Below are 18,136 nucleotides of genomic sequence, written 5' to 3'. Positions count from 1 at the left end.
TCTTCAGCGGTTGTGTCGGGAGCATGATAGTGGGACAGGAGGAAAGTCAAGGGAAATAGAGGAAAGAGCTGGGAGGCAAAGGGCATTTATAGAGTTCAGATAAAGACATGTACATATGCAAATATATATATATGAGGATGGGGAAATAGATCTATGTGCCTATATTTATAGGTTTAGTATTAAGGTAGCAGAAGGACAGTGGGCCTCCACTCAAGTACTCCCTCAATGTGAGAAAAATTTAAAGGACAGACTCACCTTAGTCCTAAAAGTAACATCCTTACTTTTTAGTACTTGAAAGAGGTCTTATACAGTACACTTACCTAATGTAATATGTTGTTTGATATCTTGACTGCTGCTTCCATGATCATTGATTCCACAATCCAAGAAAAATGAAATCTTTGGAAACTTCAGTATTTTCCCCCTTTATCATGATATTACTTATTGGTCCAGTTGTGAGAACTTTTGTTTTCTTTACATTGAATTGTAGTCCGTACTGAAAGCTGCAGTCCTGATCTTCATCAGCAAGTGCTCCAAGCAAGTGCATAGCGTAAAGCACAGTAAATGTCTTTTAAGTGTTCTCTATCTTCAGTCCAGCTCCATCAGACACTAGCAGTGATAGTCCTCATTTCATGTCTTCTTCTGAATTTGACTTCAATTTCTGGCAATTGAGAAAAAAGCAGGAAGTATTAAAAAGAGGAGCTCACTCAAGTGTCACTTTTTTTCTTTTTTCAAGTAGCACAATTTTGTGTCTGCTTTTAATCTGGAACCTTCCTGAACCATGAAACTGCCAAATGTTTACACACACCCATGGCACCTGGCCCCCACCGGCCTCTACCTTGGGAGGCCAAAGGTGCTGCAGCCCACTGCTCAAGAGGGCCCACTTCTCGGCCATGCCCTCCCTGAGGCCAGCCTGGGCTGGGCCTGTGCCCACTCGCAGAGGAAGCCGGATAGCACTTCTGTGTGGCCACATGCTGGCAGGGCCAGGCCTCCCTGGGGCCTGGAAGGTGGCCTCATCTGGCTGCCTGGCAGCCTCAAGGGAAAGAGGGAGCAAGTTTCACATTTTAACCTGATCACATCTGCCATAATCGATTGAGTTTATGATATTCTTTGATAACAAGGCTATTCTCATCACCCAACTAAGTATTCATCAGAGGCTTAATCCATGTAGGGACCTTGCAAGTGGAATTTGGGTTCCCACTATCTATTTCTTTCTGCAAATCATGTGTTCACAAGTTAATCTCTGATACTTTTCCCTCTGGATTTGGATTTTATTAATCATCTTTGGATCACACAGGCCGATGTGCTTCTTCCTTGTGGACTTAGTTGATGCTTCACTTAGAAGACTACTTGTTTGAAGACAAGCCTTTAACCCCCCAGATGCTATTTCTGATAGCCAAGCCCTATTTGTTTTTTTCACCGCACTTTGCTGTAGCACCCATATCTTCAGTGATCTCTTCTTGAGGGTGAGCGTAGAGCAGGGCCATGTCTTAAGAATAAATAGTTCTTAGATTGGGGCTAGAATTGTTTGAGCCCCCATTCCATTCACTTATATATCTCTGGTTTATATACATCTATGGTTTACTTTAGAGGCCTCATTATCATTCTATGACAGAGAATATCATCAGTCATCCCCCTGAGGCATAAGGTAATTCTGTTGATAAATGTCATTAATTTATTCATTGGTATAGAATTTTAATTCACTGTTGAGAAAAGGAAGTTATAGACCTTCTCTAGTATTCCATTCATTATCAGGAGCCAGTTTGTAACCCAGTCCCAGTTTCAGTGCCTTTCTGGTGGTGTAGTGGTTATGTGTTGGACTGCTAACTATAAGCTCAGCAGTTTGAACCACTCTGCAGGAGAAAGATGAAGCTTTTTACTCCTGTAAAGATTTTGTAGTCTCGGGAATCCACAGGGGCAATTCTACCCTGTCCTATAGTATTGGCACGAATCAAAATCAGCTCTATGGTGTCAGTGAGCTTAGTCCAATGTGAGAGCATCGTCTTCCAGTACTGACCAGTTGTTTTAGAAATAGAACACGGGTAAATGTAGCTAAGTTAAAATTTAGCACTTTTATTTGGCCTCCTTTTTGACCTATTTTAAAGTTCTATTGTCTTTTTTCTATTTCTTTAGTGACAGGTAACCAGATGAATGATTTCTTGGGGATATGGGAGGAGGTCAGGTTGGCGGGAAATGGGGAGCTAATAACAGGGAGTGTAAGAAAAAGGAAAATGTTCTAAAATTGATTGTGGTAATGATTGTGCAGCTCTTGATAAGATTGAACTGTTGTGCAATATGTGGATTATATTGAGTTGAATATGTGAATTATATGCAAATAAAACTGTTTAAAAAGAAACAGATCCTCCTTCCTAGTCTGTCCGAGTCTGGGAAGAAAAAGAAAACAACCCCCTGCCATTGAGTCAATTACAACTTACCTGGAGACAGACTAGAACTGCACCATGGGTTTCTGAAGCTGTGACTCTTTCTGCGAGCAGAAAGCCTCTTTCTCCCAAGGAGTGACTGGTGGGTTTGAGCTGTTGACATTGTGGTCAGTGACTTCGTGTGTATCCCATTGTTCCACCAGAAACCTGCCCACCATGAGAGGCTGGTGGCATAGCTTCCAGCAGAGCATCACAGTAATACATAGGCCACATAGTTTGACAAACTGATAGACACTTGGTAGAGTTTGGATTATAGTTTCTTCAGTCTAGTTTCTCTTTTGTACCTTTATGCTGTGCTTGGTGTCACTGGTTACAGAGAGATATTTTGATGCGACATTGATTGCAGTCTTCACAGTGTAACAGCACTCTTTCCACTTCCTACTTGTGTTTGTTTCCGTTCTTTCAGAATTTTATCCCCGATCTATTCTAGTTTTTCAGTCAGAGCCTATTAGCTTGCTAGTTTGTCAATTTAATGTCTTTTCCTTGTTTCCAGCTCTACAGATTTATTTTCCCTCCTATATTTCTTTTTCTTTCAGTGAGGTTTGGGGAAGATGATGAGAAAAGCACATGTGATCAGTCTGCTTTCATTACCTAAGATATATTTATAGAGTTCTTCATGTATGTAGATAGTGTTAACTTCCATGAATAAGAAAGCTCCAATAAAGCTTGAGAGGGTGTGGTGAGATTGGAACTCTTTTCCACTGCTGCTGGGCTTGTAAATACTACACCCACTGTGGAAGGTGATACGGTGATTCCTAAAACAGATGGCAATTGAAATACCATATGACCCAGAAATACCATTACTGGGCATATACCCCAAAAAGTTAAGAAACAGATCATAAGCAGATATATACTCTCCCATGTTCATTGCAGCAGAGTTCATAATAGCAAGAAACTGTAAACACCCTACATTCCCATCAGTACAAGAGTGGATTAAGGAAAACTCTGGTATACACACACAATGGAATACTACTCATCCCTACGAAAACAGCGATGAAATTATGAAACACCTCATGACATGGAGGGATCTTGAAGACATTATGCTGAGTGAAGGTAGTAAATCACAAAAAAACAAATACTGTATGACTCCACTGCTGTAGGAATAAGCAGAATAATGACACAAGCTCAGGTTTCTAAGTCATCCAGTATGCTGGCCATATAGAGAGCCTGACCATTGCCAATGAACCATATTATTATCTGCTCAAGGTAAGTATTTTGTAGGTCATTTTGCTGAAGGGCGCCTTATGTTAGCTAGGATCAAATGGTCAAAGGAGAGGAAGGGGAAGTTGTCTACTGAGTGACTGCTATATAAATCTATGATGAGTTTCTCCCCTACACCACCCCCCACAGGTAGACAGCCCTATCAGAGGGATGAGGGATACCGATGGGAAAAACAAGGAGAGGGGAAAGGAAGCAAACAAATCTGGGAGAACACAAATGCATGTCTTGGTAGGCAGAGAGAGGGAGGACTGATCTCCAACTGGGAGAAAGAAATGACTGAAAATGCTTTGGGAAACCCTAGGAAGGGAGTGTCTTTGATGGTATGTACCAAATGGGCCACATTGACTTGGGCTTCTGGGTGTATCCTGATGACCCAGGCCGGGGGTGGCATGGAATGCTGGAACACTGAACTGGATTCTATCTCAGACACACTTGTAACCGAGGACTAAAGTTGGAAATACATGGTGCCTAAGGAAGTGGTAGACAGCTGTACCAATATTGTTGAAGGTGGACAAACATGGTCTTGCTACATCATCATATGTGGTCTTGCTACATCAGGTGTACCAAGACTGTAGGTGGACAAACATGGTCTTGCTACATTAATGTCTGATACGCAGTATTAAGATATGTTTTATTCCAGCAAACATGTGGCAGACATTCTCAGTCATTATTATTGTAAATTTCCTTGTCAACTCCCATTGTTTGTGTAAACAGCGTCCAGTCACAAAAGGATTCATTATGTACAAGTGAATAATTCAGGTACTGTATATGGAGTTAGTCTACATTGGCCCAATATCCCTTTCTCAAGAGGGCTTTTAAAAATTAGTACCAGGGGCTAATCAAAGACAATATTAACGAAAGATTGTTATCCCAAGGGCATGATCGATGAAACTCTCTACCTAATTAACAGCAAAGTTTTGAGAGGGAGCCTTAGGCAGATAAAACAAACGAACTAACTAACTAACTAACAAAAAACAGATCCAGGACTGGGTTTGGGGCTCAAACTAAATCCTAGTTCCAACTTAAGAACAATTAGTTCTTATATCATGGCCCTGCTCAATTCTCACCCTCAGGAGGGAAAACAGAAAATAAGAGTGCTGTAGCAAAATGTGGTGAAGAAATTAGATGGTGCCCGGCTGTCAGATAAAGTAGTGTCAGGGATCTTAAAAGCTTGTCGCCAAAGAAACAGCCATCTAAGTGAGATGTCAACTAAGTCCACATGGAAGAAGCACAGTATCATCAGTCACCAAAAGATTGTGAATCATATAATCTGAAGTTGAAGGAAGGATTAGTATCAGAGCCTAAATTGTGAGATTCTGGTTTGTAGAAGGCTATGGATGCCAGTGGGAGCCCAAGATATATTTGTGGGAACTACGTAGGAAATAAGCCTCCGGTGATCTCCCTCTATCCATAATTGAGGAATGGGAGGAAAGTGGTGACTAAACAGTGCATTGGAGATGTGAGTATAGATCAGAGGGATAAACCTGACTTGAACAGTTAAAACTTTGTCAGTTGATCCGCTCTGATGCACATTGGATGTGATCTGGTTTTCAATATTTTCTGTATTTTTGTTTTTTTCTTTTCGTTTGTTCATATCAGGGTGTATCTCAGGGTGTTATGTCATTGGGGTGGTCACCCTCTTGAAGTTGTGTTATATGTCTTTCTGTCTTTTGGTATATAAAACCCAGGATTAATGAACCTACAGGGACAGCAAGTAGAATAAGGGTTTCAGATTGGCCGGGGGTAGGGGGGGTGAAAAGGAAATGATGTCAAGGAGTCCAGGAAAAAGAAGAGTGTTTGGAAACTGATTGTGGTAGCAATGGTACAAAAGCAATGGTACTGCTTGATGTGATTGAGCTACAGAATGATTTTTGTATTAACTTCCAAATAATAATAAAATAAACAAATAAAATAAGGCTTTATATTTTATTTTATTTAAGTTTTCAGATTATGAGCTGATTCTTTAGCATCACCTTATAATGACTTAAGAGGAGCCTTGGGTGGTGTACTGTGTTACGCTTTGGGGCGCTAGCACAAGATCGACAATTCAAAACCACCTACCACTCCGAAGGCGAAAGATGAGGGTTTCTACTCCTATAAAAATCTGCCGTCTCAGACACCCACAGGGACAGTTCTACTCTGCCCTATATAGGGTCACTTTGAGGTGAAATTGACATGATGGCAGCGAGTTTGGTTTTTGGAGCGGTGGTGACCAGTAAGTTTTAGCTTTTACTTTTAATATTCTTTTAAATATATTTCATATGTTTTACCCTATTATACTTACTCCCCCACCCCAGATTACCTTATTGTTAAATTACCTTATTTGGTGGGCTCTTCATCAAGTTAGCTCCTAAATTCTTTAACTCTTAAGTCTTTGATAACTTTCTTGCAATGTGGAATAATTTTTGCATCATTTGGGATATGTCCCATCTGAGAACCTGGAGTTAACATTCTATAAGGCCATAGTACTTGGAAGAAATAGCTGTTACTATTAACTTGTTATTTTTTAAGCAATAGCCTATGAGGTCTGTTTATAGTCTTAACAGTCCTGATAGTTCTTGCAGTATGAATTTTCTTTATTGTTTTGCCCCTTTACCATTATGATTTTAAGCATTTGGGGAGTTCTCTTTTGCTTTTGAGTTTAAGGTCTTAAAACAAGTTTGTGTGTATGTGTTTCATGTTGTTATAGTTTATCCAACATTGGTTTGTTTGGAGTTGGAGGGGTGGTTTCTTTCATTAATAAAATTATTATTTGAGTAAAGTCCCTTATTGCATTGCATTTAGAATACAGCATGCATTATGTCAGAAATTACTTTATCTTGGGCTTAAGTGGAAACTACTTACTAGTATTTTTATATTTCCCATGTATGCGTGGATACTTTCTGTTGGCTTTTTTTTTTCTATTGGCTTTTTATGAGTAAATGTAATATGAGGGTAAGTTAAAAATATTGCTACAAAATCACAAATGTTTATTTAAACAAAATGTGAAGCTACTGTCACAACATTTCCTCTCCATCTAGGTCCACAAACTTTTGAAGGCAGTGTTTCTTTTATACAATTCTATCATTTCCCTGAAGAATTTCTGTGCTCTTTGATTTACACAGCAGTTTTGACACCCCAAGGAACTCAAATCATGTTACTTTGAAATGTTCTTTGAATTTGGAGAACAGAAAGAAGTCTAAAGGGGTGTCATCAAGGCTGTAGGGTAGGAAGGTTATGGTCTTCAATGAAACCTCTCATAGGACAGCCTTTAGAGAATTGTTGTTAGATGCCATTGAATCTGTTTTGACCCCATAGTAAACCTGTGCACAACAGAACAAAACACCACCATCCTCACAAATGCTATTATGTTTGAACCCATTGTTGCAGCCGCTGTCCCTATTTCTGACCATGTTTTAATGCTCTCTATACGACTTTCAGTGGTGAATTTCTCTGAGGTGGACAGCCTATTCCTTCTTTGTAGTCTATTCTTAGTCCGGAAGCTCTGCTGAAACCTGTTCGCTTTGGGTAACGCTGACCTTTCAAATGCCAGCAACATAGCTTCCAGCATTACGGCAACACACGTAAGCCACCACAGCAGGACACACTGACAGACCAGGGGTGGTGCTCTTTGAAGAAGAGCTGAGTGGATTGCTGTGATGGGGGAAAAATGCCTCAGAACAACTTTCCTGGCTTACCAATGCATTTTTTAATTTTTTAAAAGCATTTTCATTAAGCCCCTGTGATTGTCCTCTGCCCTTCAGGAAAAATTTATCAAAATCAACTTTGACATCTTACAAGAGTCATCATAACCTTTTTGAACTGACCTTTCTCCCTTGGATTTAAGTGACCTCATAGATCCTCTTGGAAGTTACTGTTTTCATTTAAGTGTACTACTGAAAGAACTTGATAATTGTACGTATTACTGAGAGAACTTGTCTCTAGCCATCCACCGATTGCAGAGACATGTTGAACCTTATTTTGGTAGAGTATGAGTCAGAATTGACTTGATGCCAGTGAGTTTAGTTTTTTTAATTTAAAATGTGTATATGTGTGTGCGTGCATATGCGCACACACACGAAACCTTAGCAATAGTTTACTTATACTTGTATATTATGGTGAAAGTCAGTTTTAATTTTCATATGTAATAGATTCACTATTTGCATATTTGACATATTTCAACCTGGCATTTAGGTAAGGTAGGGAACAAAAACATAAAAAAAACACTTTGTATTATTTTACCATTTTAACTTGGAAGCAGAGAGAGGGGTTTTAGGCAGAAAGGTTTCTATATGGAATTGTGTGAAATTGTAGGATCTGACATTAAGCTGCCAGATGAAGAAATTTTTCTTCTCTCCCAAGACTCTTCCTACCTCAAATGTTATGTGAATCTGATTTCTTTTTCTTTTTTTTAAATTTTTTTGTGAATCTGATTTCTGTTGAATTTTTTTCTTATGTATATGTGGAGATATATGTTATGGTTGTAGTTCTGTAAAATATCCAGGCAGTGAACTTTAGTGCCATCTAGAAAGAAAAAGGAAGACGATGAAAACTTGGGCAAACAGTTATTTTGTGAAGCCCTAAAATATATCACTTTTATTCATCCATACAGAAAACAAGCATGAGGCCAAGAGGAGGCGAACAGAGAGAGTTAGGCGAGAGAAGATAAATTCTACAGTAAATAAGGATTTAGAAAACAGAAAGAGGTCACGAAGTCACAGCCATTCAGATCATATCAGACGAGGAAGAGGAAGACCTAAAAGTGCATCTGCCAAAAAACATGAGGAAGAAAGAGGTATGAATAAAATGCAAGCAGTTTTTTTTGCCCCCTTCCCCTTATTAAATGGATCTCAGATCTTAATTAGATATTAGAGAAAAAAAGTGTTTGATAGCTCCTGAATTAAAAAAATAACCAAATTTTAATTTAAAAGCATTTCCTCTATGGTAGATGCTTATTAAAACACACACACAAAAATTTTATTGCTAACACAAAAGCATAAAACTAAAATCTACTTTTAAACTTTTGGTTCAGAGATAATTTATATATGACATCAAGCTTGTTAAAGTGGATGTACTTTTTTATTCAGTCCTTTAAGTCCAAGTTCCATTCAGTCCTATTTCCAATTCTTGTTTCATGAGTTTAACAATTTTACTATTGAAATTAATTGTTAAATTGCTTCTGTTCTGTGTGCTCCCTGGTTGGAGGCAGATTTTGGTTACTTCAATCCTTTTAGTCCAAACAATATGCATACTTCTCTTTGTAGATTTTTTTCTTTGCAGTAGTATATCCACAAATAGTTGTTTTGACCATTAATCAAAATTTTTAATATGGACATTTTCAAATCTGTGTAAGAATATAGAGATTAATGTAATCATCACCCATGGATTCATGTATATCCTTTAAAAATTAAGTTTCAAGCCAGTAATTAAAAAGTTGCTATTTATAATCTCTTTTAAAATCTCCTTTTCAAAATATTTTAATCTGCAGTAAAATGCCTTTATAATTTCATACTTTATGAGTGACATACTTTAGACAGTTGTAAACAACACAACTATTTTCTATATAAATGTGAATTTCTCATAGATAATGAGAGGTTTTTTTTTAACCTGTTCACATTTGCGGGGGTTTTTTTGCATTTGTTTGAATAAACTTACTGATTTAGAGAAAAATCACTTCACTGATAATAGCTGTCACTGGCTTTATATTGTTTGGCTAAAGAAATATTTATATACTATTTGACTATATTATGTGAAGGCTATAGTTAGATACTTGTTAATTCCTTGAGTATTTTACTCCATTTTCTCTTCTACTATGCTCTTCTAGAAAATTGGACTTATCTTCTCAATTTGAATGTATTCCTTTACAATGAGATGATCAGCAAAATAAGTAAAGAAAACAGATTACAAAAAGAAAAGGAGATACTACTTGGCTTAGAAAGTGGAACATTCTTTTTAGTTGATGTAAAGGGAATATACCCGAAGAAAGGTTAAGTGGTGGGTGAAAGGAGAGGAAAAACAGACAGATAAGACAGCCTTTTATTCAGGAAATGAAGTCTGTGTAGTTGTGCTAGGAATCTAAAGGATATATACAATCTTGGAATGTTATTTCATGATAGTTGAAAAAACAAAAACATTTATTTAGCTATGAGTTTTTTTCCAGTAGCTTGAGTTTATTCCAGAAAAATTTAAAGACAGCTGTATCTAGAGTAAGTTAGCCTTTAAGTTTATTTGCTTTCATTACAAGTTGGAAGAATGATAAAAGTTATTCTTATATCTTAAACTGGAATCTTCTAATTTAGACCAGGGCCCAACACTGTTTTTTTGGTGAGGTGCCAGATAGTAAATATATATAGGACACAGTCCATGTCACAATTGCCATTGTTTCTGAAAAGCAACCATGACAATGTATAAAAAGGCATGAATGTGTTTCAATAAAATTTTATTTTTGAAAGAAAATGGCATGCCAGGTTTGACCCACACACTGTAGTTTAACCACCTTTGATATAGACCAATATTCTCTCTATATAATATGAATAACAAATACAAAACTTGAACTATCTATATATGTTTAGGACATATTTCTTTGATATACTTCTTAATGCTAAGTAGTGTTTAGTTCAGTTTTATTGATTCTTTGATCATGTTTTTATTAAGTCCCATCTAATCACTTCCTGCTGATAGCAACCCTGTGTATAACAAAATGAAACACTGCTCAGGCCTGTGCCATCCTCACAATTGTGTCTATATTTTAGCCTACTATGCAGCCACTGTATCAGTCCATCTTATAGAAGGTCTTCTATTTTTCACTGAACCTCTGATTTTCCAAACATGATGTCTTCTAGGCACTGGTCCCTTCCTTCTCTGAGGGAACTGAATAGTCTAGTCTGGGTTTTTATTTTAATATGGGTTAAATATTACCTGAAAGTAATGTTAAATGGTCCCTTGCCATATTTTGAGCTTTGGGTTTTATTTTTTACAGCTGGGGGTCTCATAGGTAAGTTAAGAAAATTCTGACAACATATTTAAAGAGTTAAAGCAATAAGGCTGTGTTTTCTGTATATGTTTATGTAACAGTTTTATTGGCACTTCATTCACATGGCTTACAATTCAGTAGTTCAACCCTATCAAGAGGAGTTGTACAATCTTTACCAAAATCAATTTTGGAAAATTTTCTTTTTCTCCTTACTTCCTTGTTTATTTGTGTAATTTGCCCCCCCAATTTTGGGCAAAAAACAGACATAAAACATTCTCTATTGTCTTCTATATTTATAATTCAGTGCCATTGATTATACTCTTTGTGTTGTACAACTATTATTTATATCCCTGTCCAAATTGTTCCATCACCATTAAAATGAATTCAGTGTCCCCTAAGCAAAAAAACCTTTCTCCTTCACCCATGTTAACCATAGGTCAAATTTGGTTTATTATGTATTTTTTTAAGTAGTTTTCTTGATAGAATATTCACATTTACTCCCATAGTTACTTCTAAAAAATCACTTCTAAAAAGAGTTGTATATACATAATCACAATCAGCTCTAATACTCCCTCCCCCCTCCCACATCCACTAATTGCTCCTTAATTCCCTCCCTCAATCCCAGTTGCATCAGTTATTAATTATCTCTATGGATCCACTACTTCTGTTCTTCCTAAACTAAGAGACCTAACAGAAACAACAAAAAACAAAAGAAGAAAATAATACAAAGATAAAAATACAAATGAAATGTAATAACGAAAAGAACATTATCAATATTTAAAAGGTCAGAGAAGAAATTTCTGTCCTGGAACTTGAAGGTGAGAAGTCCTAGAACAAATTCAGTTTAGGTCAAGAGGGGAGGTCAGCTGACCAAGTATCATATTATACCATGTTTCAATCCACCATAATCAAGTGTACAATCATTACTATCTGATAGTAAAGCTGTTCAGGTCCCTTGCCTGTGGCTACCGGGGCTCCCCCAGGGTTTTAATCTGACTAGAGAGTCTGCAGATGGATTTTAGGCTCCCACTGCCCTCCATAGTCTTCAACAAGTTGGGTGTTCAAAATTTAAGCTCCAATATTTTTCCTTTTGATATATTTGGATTTTGTTATTGTCATCTTTGAATCACTTGGATGGTGTGCTTCTTCTGTGTGGATTTAATTGACACCTCACTTAGCTGTTTGTTTTAATACAAGCCTTTAAGACCCCGGACACTATTCCAATTGATAACCAGCACCATCAGCTTTCTTTACCACACTTTGCTGTAGTACCTTTATCTTCAGTGGTCTCTTTGTGAAGGTGAGTATTGAGCCAGGGCCATGTTATAAGAACTAACTGTTTTTGGATTAGTGCTCGAATTTTGTGGGAACCCAGAATCCATCTGCTTGTCCTCAGGTTAGGAACGACTGGTTTACTTCGGTGGTCATATTATGACAAAAACCAAAACCCGGGCCAACAAGATCAACAACAGGAAAAAGAAAACAAGAAACAAAAAAGAAAAATATTGTCAATCAAACCCTTAGTGTATAAGGCAATTGTATTGATAACATCAATTATCCAATGGCATAGAATGTAAGGTTCTGTTGATAGGAATTTATGGGCGTATAGTCCAACTGCAAGTTGCAATCCATGACTTCCTGTATTGAACTCTGTTTACATTGAGTATGAGGGTTTGTGCTAGGGGAAATTGTCCTGCATCATCTCTTGCAAGGTCAGAACTTGCCTCTCAGACCAAAACCTATCATATTAATGCAAGGAGAGCAATGAGGCACCAATATGGTGGCTCTGGGTCTCCTTTCATTGGCCAGAGGTCCCACCCAAGATCCAGTAACTGCCATTTCCACAGTCTTGGGTGGCTGTCCTTTGCATTTTCTTCCAGTGGGTATTTCAGTGTGTGTTAGTCTGGGTAGACCAGAGAAACTAGTCTACAGAAATTCATATGTATAAGAGAGAGTTTTATTTAAAAAGTAAGTGTACATTAAGAAAGCATCCCAACACAGTGCTATCCAAGCCCATAAGTCCAACATTAGCCCATATGTCCGACACCAATCTACAAAGTCTTCCTCAATCCCACAAAACACACGCAATGACGCTGACTGCAGGAGGAAAGCCGAATCTGAGCGTGTAAGCATCTCAGCACTGGCAAGGGGTCTCCACACAGCTACTCCAGCACCCAGGGCTGCATCAGGGTAGGTCCATTTGGCTTCTCCTTGGGGATGTCTTGCAGGAAGTGAGGCTTGCCAGCTGAAGCAGGGAACTGGCTAAGACATGCACCCTGGTTTGACCATCAGAAATCAGGAGACCCGAGAACTAGAAAGGCGAGGCTCACCGAACCATTTATCGATCCCCTCTTCAATTAATCCCACCTGTGTTTATCAGACAGGTTGGCACAATAAACCTTAACTATCTCACAGTCTGCCCAAGGGTTTAGATATTTTTTAGGTAGGGTCCAGTTCATTCAGTCAAGCTTTCATGCTGAATCCATCTAGCGTGGCCCTTTTGTAAAGGAAAGAATGGAAGAGGAAACTTGCTAGTAAAAAAAAAGCAAGGTGATTATCTTAAAAACAATTAAGTCCATATTTCTGGTTGGTCTGATTTCCATTTCATGTGGAACTGTGATTATTCTGGGCATTCATGTATTTTGGACAATTCTGAATTATCTTTTTAATGAAGTTACCGAATAAAAAAACACTTCATGTTAAAACTGATTGAATGAATACACATCTAACTCATCTCTTTTTCCAAATCTCAGTAAAATGACACTAAAGGAATTTATTTTAAAGGACCAAAAGACAAGGAATGGGAGAAGAAACAACAGCAACTAAATTCTGGAACCTGGAAATAGTAACAGCAAGCCAACAAACCTAAATCAATAACCTCCTTTAGTGAAAGATGGGAGAGAAATGAAGCTGCATATCCCCATAAAGAATTACAGATTAGAAAACACAAAGGAGTAGTTCTCTGACCTGTAGGGACACTATGAATTTCACTTGACTCCATGGCAGTGGGTTTTGGGGGGTTGGTGAATGAACACATTGATCTTTATTACCAAATTGCCAAAAAGGATCAGAAATATGTCCATCATTTATATCTGGAAGTGTGGAGATGATGAGGCTGAAAATAAGAATATTGCTTGAAAGTCTGTTCATGATTATTTCAGTAGGTTTGTTCCTTCCTCCCTACACTTCCCCATTATCATAATCTGAAATATGATTAGTAGAAATGAAAAACCTTAGTAGAAGATTTGAAGATAAAATTGAAGAAATGTTCCAGAAAATAGACCAAAAAGAAAACAGGTGGAAAATTTTAATAGAAGAAATTTAGATAGCCCGTGAGGTCTGAAATCTATGAATAATTAATGTTTCAGAGAAAGAACAAAGACGATAGAGAAGAGAAAGACACAATGAAATAATTCAAGAAAATTTCTCAAACTTCATTGAATTTACAGATTGAAAGGGATGGCTAAATACAGAAATTATATCAAGTGTACAGGACTGAAAGAGTAGAGTATTTTAGAGGATCCCCGGGTGGGGTGTGTGTGTGTAGGAAGAGATGAAAAATGCTGAAATCTTGACTTTTTTCCCCATGGTGGAAAGTCAATAAATAGTACCTAAAACCAATAAACAGCATCAAATAATAATGTTACTGAGATATAAGGAAGTAAATGAAAAGAAGAAACTTTTTTTTTAAGTAGTTATATTTAGAAAGTAGGAAATGTGCACAGGGAGAAAGACTTCTGTTTTATAATAAATGTAAAAATGATTAAAATCTTTAACAATATTTGAGGGACTTCAAAAATGTCATGAAAATGGAATTAAATGGTAATGGAGTTTTTCCATGAACTTTTTGTCCTTAAGAATCAAAACAAAATGAAAATAAAATTATAATAGAGCCAGAAAATAACAATTTAGAAGAACGTATACCATGTTGATTTTGGTTTTAACTTGTTTATGAGATCATAGTTGATCTTCTTTTTCTGTATATTTCAAATTTTCTACCATCAACTTAGATTAAATTTTCAGTTAGGAGAGGAGAAAAGCGTAACTCCCTGATATTTTAAGGTGTTTCTTTTTGTAGTCTTAATGTTTACTTTATCAATGGCATAGCACATTGGTAACTTCTTTTTGAAATTTGTAGCTGGGCTAAGGTGAAAAAGTTACTGTATTCCTAAAGTCAACATTTAGAGGGGATCTATTGTTAACATTTTAAAAAATCATTTTGACTGAGTTAGCTCACACTAATGAAAAAAAAAGTATTTGAGGTTCTTAGTCTGAATCATAGGCACACAATGACAATAGAGATGATGTGTATAGATAATAAGCTGTATAAAAATGTATATATAGTCGCATTTAGTCTTAGTAATTAATGGTATTTCAGTTATTTGTATAGTTAAAATTTTTAAGTTCTGTAGCAAAAATACTTTATAATGTACAGTATTTAATATTAAGTGCTTAAATTTTTTACAATTTTAAAATTAATTACATCTACTGTTCATTATTCTAAGCTTTCCCTTTTTCTTTTAACAGAAAAACAGGAAAAGGAAATTGACATCTATGCTAACCTCTCTGATGAAAAGGCTTTCGTGTTTTCAGTTGCCTTGGCAGAAATAAATAGAAAAATTATCAATCAAAGACTTATTCTCTGATAAAGGTCTGCAAAATCTGTTGAAACTTTCTTCAGGATTACATCACCAAAATTTCAAACAGTTACGGACTCTCAGGAGCATTCTGAATGCATCAATAAGGGCCATTGATTGCTTTTTCCTCTATTGATCCCCTTGTGCCACATATTGGAAGCAAATTCTAGACTTGGACTGTTCTGGAATTTCCTTGTTTACTAAGGAGCATTGTCAGTGTTTCGTGTTTGTATTTACTTTTTCAAAAAGTGCTGGATGGATGTTAAGGGTAAGGGGCTCAGGGTGGGGTTGGAGGGATGAAAAATAAAGAAATACTTGTAATGTTCAGGTTTGCCACCAGAGATGCAATATTTTAAATACTTTCAAAAAGAGTGACTTTTAAAAACATTTCAGCTTTTAAGCATTAACAGATCACAATTCCTTTAATAAATTTGGCAATTAATACATTATTGGATGGAAAAAACTAAGTTCTGTTTGAAATTGATTTTTCTCTTGGCCTTTATATTTATGACTTAAGCTTTAAGTCTTTGGGAGATAATATGTAAGCATTTTGGAAGTTTGGGTGCTATGTGAAGAAAAAATAAGACGTCATACTTTAGATATATACACCTTGTTTTCCTGAATGTAACTTATTTATTGGTTAATTTTTTTCCTGGTCTCAAGATGGTGCCTGTTAACCTAAACATAAAATATATTTATTACATACAAAATATTTCTTAGCCACTTTTAAGCAGTAATATTTTATCGGAATTGATAAATTATCACCCTGGTAATTATTTAAATTGTTAGCTAATCTCACTCTGGAAGAAAAATAAATCTTGATATTAAAACTAAGTAGAGTAAATAGTGTGGTAGCTTTTTCTAGTGAAGTGTGTGGGATATATTTAAATTTTTAATTTTTTTCTATTTTTAATCACAACTTTATCACTTTTTATTAAATATATTTGCATTTTTATGTACTAAATATTTATCAGCATGCTTAAACCTGATAATACCTTTCCCATGCAGTCAGCTTTTTTCCTGATTCTGTTTGGAAGCTCCAAAACCTTCTTTTCTTAAGGAAAAATAGACATAACTTAGACTTAGCACCTGCTTAAGGAAATCTCCCATTCAGTTAATCTCTCTCGGTTTCAGCATTGTAGGCTTCATAATACAGCTCTACCCATTCAAAAAGAAAAGTTCTGTATGGTTTTCTACTTTATTTAAATAGTAGCCAGCAGAGGGAGCTTTACACTCTCACTAAGTAGGATGTAAGCTAAGAGACACATAACATTTGTTAAGGCAATATTTGGCCACATATACATAAATACATAATCCACAGGTGGGGAGGATGGATTTAGGGTTGTAAGGTTGCCAAGAAGTGGGGCCAGTGACAGCTCTAGTTCAGCTCCTGTTGATTAAAGCCTAGCAATCATTCTGTGGCTTACAGCTCCTGAGCCAAAGTGGTAGCTAAGTCACAATGGTCAACGTTCTCATCGCTGCTGCAGGCACTATCCTGGTGGTGATCCCCAAAAGGAAACACTGAGTTGCAGCCCCTTAGCTCCATCCTTCTGGGCTTTCATTTCTAACCAGGACCCCCAAGGGTTACTCAGTGCTATGTACCCAGAGGCAAACTTGAAGGTACAAATTTGTAAGCCCTGAGGCTCCAGACTAACTAATGGAGCCAGAGCAGCTAGCACACGGTGGTTATTACTTTGATATGTGTATCAAATATATACAAACGTATAAAATGGCATTTTTACAACATCCCAAATCCATACATACTGTTTTATAGACTGTCATTCATGTTAAGCAGCATAAACTTGTACAATTTATTTAAGATTTCACTTTCCAGTATTCCATAAATATTCCTGTAAGTACTATTACAGGTACCTTGGGTGCATTTTAAGATTCTAGTAATAAAAGTTTGCTCCTACGAACAGTAATGTTTTATCTTTGAATCATCTCAAAGTGAGACCTGTGACAGCTGCAGCTCAGGGAGACTGCCTTGTCTTTCCAGGTCTGGCAAAACCTCCACCATTGAACAGGGTTCAATCTTAACGTTTTTCAGTCTCTAGTTTTAGTGGAATATATTTGAGTTTTCCCTCTCTGACAGGTTTCAGCCTTATATAGATTACAGCTTTTGCAGTTTTTAGGAAAGTTATTTTCATTTTCAGAGGAAAAGTTCAAAATTATTTGTATCTAAAAATGCTTGCATACATACAAAATTATTTGTATCTAAAAATGCTTGCATACACAAGCAAGAGCTTGTGGAGTAGGTATGTCTTTAAAGAATCATTGTTGTCAGAGTCTGTCTATTTAAAGGTGAAGACCATTAGAGGAAAGGTCTGTTAAAATAGTCATGGATACAGTAAAAAAGAGTGGTGACTAGACTTGATGCTTGCCATGTTGAAAATAATTATTTTACGTTCTCACTGCCATCGAGTCACTTCGGACTCTTGGCAGCCCCGTAGGATAGAGTAGAACTACCCCTCTGGGTTTCTGAGGCTGGAATTCTTTGTGAGCAGAAAGCCTCATCTTTGTGCCTTGTGGTTTTGAACTCCTGACCTTGTGGTTAGTAGCCCAATGCATAACCCACTGTGGCAACAGGACTCCTTCGGTGTCGAGTAAAATGGTGGTTATAGTAGTGGCACAACCTGAGTTTGGGAGGGTCGTAAACAAGATAGTGTGACTCATGATCAGGTGACACTTGAGGCCTATGAGCTGGATGTCAGATAGGCCTCCTTACCAGCTTTTTAAAAAACCAATTCTTTTTTTTTTTGCACCGAGTTTTTATTTATTCATTTATTGATTGATTTTCTTTTTTTTATCGTTTATTAGGGGCTCACACAACTCTTATCACAATCCATACATACATCAATTGTGTAAAGCACATTTGTACATTCATT

General features: G+C 36.8%; 1 protein-coding gene across 1 annotated transcript in view; it reads left to right on the top strand.

Annotated features, from left to right (window-relative positions):
* The window catches only part of CUNH16orf87 (chromosome unknown C16orf87 homolog), a 33,019-nt gene extending 17,304 nt beyond the window's left edge, over positions 1–15,715 (top strand). Inside the window, exons 3-4 of the mRNA XM_004704700.2 lie at positions 8,251–8,433; positions 15,139–15,715. Of these exons, the coding sequence (XP_004704757.1) occupies positions 8,251–8,433; positions 15,139–15,257 (302 nt within the window). The 3' untranslated portion in view covers positions 15,258–15,715. The remainder of the gene's footprint in view (positions 1–8,250; positions 8,434–15,138) is intronic.
* Positions 15,716–18,136: the final 2,421 nt, after the last annotated feature.

Source organism: Echinops telfairi, unplaced genomic scaffold (assembly GCF_000313985.2).
Source record: "Echinops telfairi isolate 266 unplaced genomic scaffold, ASM31398v2 ScPeMD7_2291;HRSCAF=2852, whole genome shotgun sequence".
Lineage (NCBI taxonomy): Eukaryota > Metazoa > Chordata > Mammalia > Afrosoricida > Tenrecidae > Echinops > Echinops telfairi.
The sequence above is the reverse complement of the archived record's forward strand: the minus strand, read 5'-3'. Positions and strand labels throughout refer to the sequence as shown.